General features: G+C 37.2%; 1 protein-coding gene across 1 annotated transcript; it reads right to left on the reverse strand.

Annotated features, from left to right (window-relative positions):
* Positions 1 to 4,934: 4,934 nt before the first annotated feature.
* On the reverse strand, positions 4,935 to 9,522 carry EFR3A (EFR3 homolog A (S. cerevisiae); the record flags this gene model as incomplete). Its single annotated transcript, XM_010020407.1, has 5 exons — positions 4,935 to 5,040; positions 6,252 to 6,301; positions 6,906 to 7,009; positions 8,080 to 8,128; positions 9,434 to 9,522. Coding segments are annotated over 5 exons (398 nt in total), but the record flags the coding sequence as incomplete, so codon positions are not given.
* Positions 9,523 to 9,884: the final 362 nt, after the last annotated feature.

The following is a 9,884-nucleotide window of genomic DNA, read 5'->3' on the forward strand; positions in this document are numbered from 1 at the left end:
TTGTTCCCAGGCTGAAAGTCAAAACCACAGCTCTGCACCAGCTACTAAGGAGGAGAAAAATGACTGCTGTACCTGAACCCAGGACACTTTGATACTAAAGATGCACACAAAGGTAGAATCTGTTTATGTCTTTTATTAGATTTCAGTTGTATAGCACACACAGTGCAAATACACAGCTTAAATCCAGAAGGTGACCTATCCAAAATGACAGGTAACATTTTATTCAATGGGATTTCTTTATTTTCTCTGAGCATATATTTGCAAAATCAAATCCATACTAATCAGGTACTTCCTCTGTAAGTGAAGGTTTGAATTCTTGATCAAAAGCAATCGTAATTTCAACTTGGTTGACCATTCATGTGTTGACCTGCCATAACTGACTTCGTGCTGTTTGCATCACTCATGAGATCTTTTAAGTTAGAGTGGCAATACCCACTTTTATACAGATGAATCATACTGGTGTTCCTGTGTCTTACACTTTTCAGCTGCATCTGCAGTCCCTAGAGCCATACCTCCCTCCCTAGGAAGCAGTAACACACCTCACCCTCAGCAGCAGCTTCCCCTGTGCTGAGCACTGAGAGAAACAAAGCCTGACATCCCTCTCCACCACCTCTGAGTTCAGATCTGCGTTATGTCCCAGCCTAACTTCCCAGGCATCTCACACATTAGAACCAGAAATAAACAAGGTCATTTAACTTCCCACTTGAGGTATCTTCAGATGTTAGCCACGGTGCTCAGGTACCACATTACCTGAGACACTTGGATCCCAAGTTGTACAATTCTGAGCCTGCAAACCTACAGTAGGATGAAAAAGAACGTTAACACTGGTGTCAGAATTTGCCTGCTTTACACACTGTTCTTCATAAGTTCAACTTTCAAGGAGTCAGGTTTGTGTGATCCTGAATATCCAGAAACACATTTAATAGTTGATTTGAGGATCAAGTCATACCAGTCTCACTTTCCCTTCGAATTAGAAAGGTCTCTAAGAATTAATGCTTCAGTTTGCTTAACAAAGGCATACTTCTTATTTGTTACTATTAACTGGGGGGGTGGGGTGGGGGGGAAGCAAAATAATAATTTTACGAAGTATTTTTATTAAAAATATTCCAGATTTCCCTCACTTTTTAAACCTGCTCTTAGAATAAAAGATCTAAACAGTGTTAACTGAAGCTCTGTCAGTTGCTGAAGGGAGCTGCTCCAGCACAGCAGATCTTGGTGTACAGGGGAGCTCCTGAGGCCAGGAAATGCTGTGGAACTGGAGCAGTCAGCTTGCATGGGAGATGCTGGAAAGGCCTGGGCATTGCAAGTACTTACAAGAAGCAGCCTGAGGAGCAGTAGTGACCAGGAGTGCTGCCAACAGAGCATTTATGTGTAAGGGTGTGCAGGAAGGGCATGCTCACCCTGCCAGCTCAAAAGGTGAGTTCAGTTGGTGGTCATCACCTCCCAGACGGAGCTTAGCTGCTGTATCCACCCTGCAGAAAGCTCTCTTTGACATGCGAGTGTCATGTGAGCTACAGAAGGTCCCAACTTCCTCAAAATAGAAAAAAGGAATTATCCTTCCCACTTCTCTCAGGGAGCACTATTAAAATAGATAATAAATATTTAAATGAGTGAATGCTCCCAGAAGAAGTGAGTAACAAACATCAGTGTAATACTCAGCCCCATTAGACGGCATCACTGTTTGAAGCAAGCTCCCTGTGGGCAAACTGCATGCAGATCTTCACACACACTGACAGCTTTCTTCCTTGAAATTGATAATACGAAGTCAATGTTTTCTAACCAGGGAGGCAGGCCTGAAAAGCATCTTACCTTCTTGAAGCTTATTTGCTATTAGAAAATAATGTTTGTATTGTTGCTTTCTTAAATTTTGGTGGCCTTAGTAATGGCTTAATAATAAATAAAAGCAATAGTTTAACAATGCTGCAATGCTAAAACATTTGCAAAACTAAAAAAGAAGTGTGTAAAATGAGGCCTATTTTACATGCTAAAAACTTATGTCTGTGACATTTTAATTGTGAGCAATAAAAATTAACAGACACCTTAGAAAAGATTAATTTTAGATTTGGGTTTTATTGCTTAAATATAGATTGCACAGTGTGTTCTTACATTGATTGAAACTGGATCAATTACATACAGTACAGAATATATGACCATCAGAACAACAGACAGATTAGCCCTACTCTTGATTAGGGACAACCAGTTATTTCTATCTTCTGAAATCAACAAGGATTTAAATTTACTTTAAAATGACCCACTATCATAATCTATAATTTTTCAAAATGACATAATGAGAAGGAGAACCCAGAGCAAAAGCTGGAACACATTTAAACAGCTGGATTTATAACCATTGTGACAGTACTTGGGGTGTTGCAGATAACACAGGGCCAGTATGCATATGGAGCTTTTAAGTTCTGCAACTTGCCTCAAGAACATAAAGAGACCCGTGAAACAAAGCAGCTTTATACTGTACAACAGCATTCTTAATTCATTTGGTTTCGTTCACTGGCTACACATAACAACAGCTACCAAACCAATCCATTTTACAGTCACTCCCATCTCCCATCTTTCTACAAAGGCCAGAGTGAACCAGTTACCAACTTACAGACTCCTTGAATTTCCAGAAAGGAAGAAATTAAGTATCTGTGTGTGAACACACAGAGTGTTACAAGCTTTTCATTCCCTGCACAACACCTGCACAACACCTGCTTTTCCCAAACAAAGCTCATTCAAACATTGAAAATGTGGAACCTTACCATTAGCACAAATGAAAAATACTTCATAAACAGAAAATGAAATGCTGAATCTAGTTATTTTCACATGCAGCATTCATGCAACAGAATTCAATCACAGAAACAATCCTGTATTTACAGCATAGTCTCCATTCTGCAAGAGTGCAAACAGAAGTACATTCTTTATTTCTTAGACTCCTTATTTCATTTTTGTACAAAAGTGCAGTGTTTTTCTTAGAAAATGACAGAGTGGACAAGTGTTTTACATTGTATCCCTAGATTTACTATTTAAAAAATTACACTCTTTATATAGGCCACAAAACTATGACGTCTTACCTTAAAAAAACCCCAAAAAGTGAAAACTAAAAGCTAGAGTCCTATTTATGTGTAGGCTGTGGTCTGATCAGGCTGAAACGCTGCAGCAGTAAAAATCACAACGGAATGCTGTAGATAAGGGGCTGTTTCGTCATCCACTAACAGCTGTGATTGCACTGTTAAACTGAAAAGAAGGTCTCAATTACCTTTTGAGTTTTGTGAATGCTTTCTGAAAGTCTCAGCATGTTATCTCATAGGTTTAAGTAGCTGATATTTCTCTGATGTTATGTCACATCAGGCTTTGGAAAGTTGTTCAGTGGAATACTGTACTACAGTTTAAAAAAAACACCTTAAAATCCTCTTTACAGTGGGTTTGCAAATGCTCAGCCAGCACACAATAGCTGGCAGATAACCATTCAGATCATGGATTAATTTAGGTTGGGTCTTGTGAAGGTCAACTAAGCCAAGCTCCTGCTCAAAGCAGGGCGAACTGAAGTTAGTTCACTTTGTTCATGGCCTGATCGCTGTTTATCTAAACTGCTAACTTAAGTGTCTTACACTGATATATATTAAATAGGTATTTGAGAATATTCATTGATGTTTGTGCTGCTTCAGTCAGATTCAGACAGATTAAGGGACTTCAAACTTACTATTCATGCCATCAATGAATGCTGATTTGTCTTTTTGCCTACAAAATTTAGTGAGTCATAAAGACAACCTTGAAAATTACCCAAAATTCAGTGATTTACTATATCTATATATTTTTTAACTATATATATTCCTTTATTTACATTTGAATAGTATACTCAGATACATAAACCTATGAAAGTTACCATATTTTCTTTATTTCTAGAAAGGTTTGAGAAATGAAACAGAAAACGAACACAGAAATGAATCTCTAAAAATGCTTTTGCTTGAAAACATGTAATAAATTCCTGGTCTTTAAACTATTTCACCCAGTTTTCTTTCAACTTCTAAAATATCATTACAAAGCTGTAATAAACTACAGAGAAATACCGCATATATTTGTAATTTCTGTATTTATGATTTAAAATGCCCTCAGTTTATTTTTTGCTATACTAAATATATCTCTCCTGTATTTATACCAAAGCAGACAGTAAAATACTACTGCATTTTCGAAAGTACAGTCTGTAAACCATACACCTTAAGACATTGAAAGTATTGCACAGTTCAGTGCTTCAAGAGGAGATTTCTCATCTCTTATGCAAAGCAGTTCACTTTTAACAAGAAATGCAGGACATACGCTGGGCATATGTATCTAAAATGCATATCATGTGAAGCATCAAAAACATACTTAACAAGTGTCCATTAATTCATTTACTATACTTGAACACATGTAAGGTATTGGTTTTTTTCCATATATTCCAAAATAAAGACGTTGGCTACCTATGACAGCATGAACAAAGGGAGCTATGGTTGTGCTCCACTGATTACATTTAATAAGATGAAGCAAGCCAAAAGCATTCCTTTTAAGATATATAATTGAGGTGGAGAGGATAAAAACAACAACAAAAAAGTAAAAGGCTTTAACAGGTTTTTCAGTTACAGTGCCTGAAATTAAAGGAATGTACAGAAATACAAATTCCTAGAGTAACTGAAATATTGTAACCTGTATAGCAAGACAAGTTTTAAACCTGGCTTTTACATGTACTCAAATATGAAAATGAAGAAACATGATATATGAAAAATCTAACTTCAAATATATTACAGAAGGAAACAACTCAAGACAATCTCATAAGTTTGGCTAGAGTAATCCTTATTTGGCTCATGTCCATCATTAGAGGAAATAAACAATAAAATTTGAAAACTCATCTTGTTCTTTCTATTGTATTCTACTCTAAATAATGTCCAGCAGACTTCAGAAGACACTTAATACACACAAAGATCTGGAAACTTCATCTCGTAGACTGGAACAGACTGGTAATGAGCATGTCCAGCAGTAATGGTCATCGTTCCTGAGGGGCTGGGTGGAGGACTGTGTGAGAAGCACAAACAATATATATATTTTATAACTGTAGCAACTGCTTTCTTTAACTTTATAAACCTTTACCTGATGTAAAACACACCCTCCCTTCTCTGTCCCCCCAGTGGTTTACCCCATTCCTATAATTCTAAGGAAATGACCATGCCTTAGGTTTTGGTTTTTTTTGTATTCTGGTCTAGATAATCAACCCCATTGATGTTACAGAACTATGGAAATGCAATTTATTACTAAACACATACTATTTATACTGCATAATGGATGTGCAAAACACTGTAATACTCGTCACGTACTATTTTGGGTGTTTAGTATCTAACTACTTTCTCAAACATAAAGCAATGGGAAAACATCATAATTCTTCAATACTACTGATATATATAGAAATATAAGTATACTATGACATAGTTTCTGGATATTGTCCACTGTCTAAAAGACAGAAAATAATAACAAGAAAAATCAAAGTGACTGTTTTAGATGAAGACTACTCTTTCAGTGTTGTACTAGTTTTGGCTGGGATGGGGTTTATTTTCTCCACAGTATGGGACTCTGTTTTGGATTTGTGCTGGAAACAGTGTTGATAACAAAGGGACCTTTTCCTTACTGCTGAGCAGCGCTTACACAGAGTCGAGGCCTTTTCTGCTCCTCAACCCACACCACGAGTGAGCAGGCTGGGGGTGCATAAGGAGTTGGGAGGGAACATGGCCAGGACAGCTGACCCCAACTGACCACAGAGATATTCCAGGCCTTATGGCATCATGCTCAGCAATAACAGCTTTTAGGAAGAAGTAGGAAGGCGGGTTGTTTGGAGTTACGGCATTTGTCTTCCCAAGTCACCATCATGCACAATGGAGCCCTGCTTTCCTGGAGGTAGCTGAATACCTGCCTGACCATGGGAAGTGGTGAATTAATTCCTTGTTTTGCTTTGCTTGTGCATGGGGCTTTTGCTTTATCCATTAAACTGTTCTTATCTGAACCAATGGGTTTTCTCGCTTTTATCGCTTCCCCATCCCACTGAGGGGGTGTAAGCCAGTGGCTGTGTGGAGCTGAAATGCCTACCAGGGTTAAATCACAACATTCAGGCAGAAAATAATTGCCTCAACTATTACATGTGTTTAACAACACTGTGACACGACCAGCTAAAAGTAGTCACAATTTCTTTATAACTAATTTTTCATTCATCACAGTCTTCATGTGTAAAGTCTTACCGAATGGTGAGTTCCAGTATCTGTGCAAGTCTATCATGAAGCAAGTTTGCCTAGGAAAACAAATTAAAATTGAATCATTAACTACTATATATTAAACTCAGTTAAAATGAATGTGCCAGGTCATACTCATTGAGTGTGTGGCCCATCACCACACAACAAATCTAAGGCAGCATTTCTCGTCTGAATTTCTTTTCTTAGTGCTGCAAGGATTCTAAGCCCTGAAAAGGCTGAGTGAGCTTGTCTTAAGAGTGCAAGGAATTATATAGTAAATTTTGCTGTTGCAGGTAGCAGTTTAACAAACCTGCAATACATTTAGTTATTCAAAATATATGATGGGGTTAACAGTGCTCCAGTTATCCCAGGATGAAATAGAAATGAACTGTGAATCTAGATTTCAAAGACTGCAAGGAAAATATTAAGATGAAGAGGGTATGAGTTTTCCTTTCCAGATGTTCTAGGAACACTCAAAAGCACACTTCAAATAACTGGAATATTCCAACATTGACAACAGTGGAGACTATAACTACGGAACCAAACTTCTTTAGAAGTAACTGCAGCAGTGACATGATAGCATACATCACCTTTAGCCAGCACATCCCCATTAATGCTTACACTGGTACCTTCAATGCTGTATAACATTTATCAGAAACTCACTTTGGTTTCACATTGTGCTGCGATTTCTTCAAATGGTGCTTTTTGGAACTTCTCAATCACAAGGCGCCTTTTTTCTTTTTCCTGTTCTTCAAGCCCATTGTTATCTTAACATAATGAAATGAAAAATAGAGACATGAGTAATTTTTGCTTATCAAGTATAAGTGATATAAGCCTTTAGATGTGCAATGCAGAAGCAAACAAGCAGGGTATTTGAAGTGATGCAGCCATACTCAAGTGAGCTGTCCATCTGCCATTGCTTCTAAAGCAAAAATGCAGCTCCAGTTTCAGGGTGCTGGTTTGAGGATCCCTATTTGCTCCTTTCTCACTATGTGCTTTTCTTACAGGTACATCCAGGCTTTCTTTTGCTTTATTATCTGGACTCAAGACTGCACTTGTCACACAATGCATGCAAGTTCAGCTTCAAGAAAAAAGAAGGGAGTATCCTCCCTCCCTGTACCAAGCAGAATGGTGGGCAGAATTGACCACCAGAATTTGAGACAAGCAAATTCAACCTCCATAGGCCGAGTAAATCCAGCTGGAACTTTCCAGCACCTAATGAATTTAAGTTCCTCAGTGATTGGGAAATGGACTGAATTCCTGTTTCAGTGTCAGTGCCTATTGTTTAAAACATAAATGCCTAATCCATATTTAGATGGACTGGACAGTACTAATCAGTAACTATTTATAGCAATGTTAAATGAGGAAACTGGATAATTCTAAGTTCTGGTACCTGGGACATTTGTCAGAAAAATATTCTTTTAAGAAAACTGAGTGTTTTTGAAGGCCACAGTGTGTACATTGCAATTATTATCTCAACACACTGAATAATAATATGCAAAAGATATTTAATTTGCTTTATAAATAATCACTGAATGGAACTTGAAAGTCTCACATTATTTATAGCTTGGTCTCTAAGGGCAAATTTAACAGATGACAGGCATTTCCAGATGCTTTTCATTCAGTCAACTTAGCTTCAGAAAACGAATTCACTGAAATTATCAAGATGTCATTTCAGAAATTTAGAAACAAATAACTGAAGTTTTAAATACATTTACCAGCTGATGAAGAACAAATGCAGTATTTTAATAATGTTATTCTGGCCACACCATTTTCTTGAGCAAATCCACAGTAATCTAGAACCATGCTGGATAAATACAATCGTAGTAAATCTTACCAATTGCTTTCTTCAAAGCTTCAAAGGTGATTTCTTCAGTATTATCAATCTAAACACAAAGAAACAAACCCATTTATACCTCACATATGACATATGAGCTTCTAAAAAATAAGGAATTTGATAAATACAGAAGTTTCTAATAGCTTTATTTGGAGTTTCTATGAGAGATCACTACTTCAAGATTTTAAGCCACTGCAATTAGTGAGGAAATTTTTATCAAATGACTTTGGGGAAAATTTTCCAAGTTCTAGGCAAGATGCTCTATGGCAATAATACTTTGGAAAAAGACTTGAATTTTGGCAGGAATATGCTGTGGCGTTTCTATACTGTTATGCCTCAGTACTGGTTCTCAGACAGCTGTTGCAAATAATACCAACTGCTTCCTGAGACTAGTTGACTTATCAGCAATGTGATCCTAAAATAAGAGATGGTAGTAAGAGACAGAGGGGATAGTTATTGCTTTTTGTTTCATTTTGCAATAACTGTATTTCATTTTTAACTAACATTCAGCTTGACACTGTCCACACATTCTGTTTCGTGTCCCTAGCTAGTTTGTGATTGAAGATGCTAACAGCAGGATTCATTTTGCAGGTACAAACACCTCAATTTCAACAGCTAATCTCCACCACGGTCAGCAGAAATCTGGTTAATAAAACTCAGCAGGACCTTGAAAAAGATCCAGTAGAAATAGAAATATATTTTAAGAAATACTTCAAATGAAGTGTCAAAAGATGGAGGATGATTTTAATTATAATGCAGTCTCCCTAAGGAATAATTAGCATCAGCTCCTGTACTTTACATATGGACTTCTTGTTGCTGCCTTATCCTTCCCATGACTTTAAAGCTCTGTGTGCTAAACTCTTCTGGAAGGCAAAAGGCAATAGTGCAACACCATGGTGCATGCAGCCTGCCTAGTCTTTACCTGCCCCTCCCAAAGACAGCAGGTCTCCCAGTAGTCATGTATCTGTCAGCCGCATGTCAATGAACAAGACCCTCAAAGACTTCAAATGATGCAGGGATACAGATGCAGGAATTTATCTGATCCCTCAAAATGCAGAGAAAATGTTTTAGAATATTTACTTATAAAATAGGAGTTGTTCAGCCTGTGTATGGATTGCTACCCCATATTCTGCAGTACTATCTGTAAAAACTATTGTGACAAAATACACTTCATTTTTGTACAGCAAGATCAGTACCAGAGTCTTTGACAACACATTTCTACAAAGGAGTTAAAACCATCAAAACCCCAAAGCATTTAACACTGCTAGAACAATGAGATACTAGACTTTGTGGGGAAGCTTCATTTGCATCCCCTATAAAGATGCTGCTTTAAAATATCCTGTGATTTTCCTACCTTATCCTCTGTGTTGTTGCCAGGCAGAATATCCACCTGAAGAGACACCGTGTCCACAATGCTCTTCCTTCTTGAGAGTCTGTCCTCGTCTAGAAGAAAAACAAAACCTCACTTTCTGTATAGCAGTTGATACATGATCAAGCTTCTACACATCAGATGCAGATTTGTTTCTATATGCCTATTTAATCCAAGCTCATCTATTTTATCATTTGGACTGTGGTGAGAAGCAAGCTGTTACTGCTCTAAATTATTAAATATGAAGGAAAATAACCTTTTCATTGTTTCTTCTTTCCCTTGAAAGGCCAGAATTTTTTAAACATAAGATTTTATTCAAATACATAATAAATAACATAGCACACGATGATATGTTGCTGCAGGGTGATTTATAAAAGGCTGAACTTATTTTTTTGGTTGTGAAATTAAATATTAAGGTCTTAATTTGAAGGTATTC

Source organism: Nestor notabilis, unplaced genomic scaffold (assembly GCF_000696875.1).
Source record: "Nestor notabilis isolate BGI_N333 unplaced genomic scaffold, ASM69687v1 scaffold8148, whole genome shotgun sequence".
Taxonomy (NCBI): domain Eukaryota; kingdom Metazoa; phylum Chordata; class Aves; order Psittaciformes; family Psittacidae; genus Nestor; species Nestor notabilis.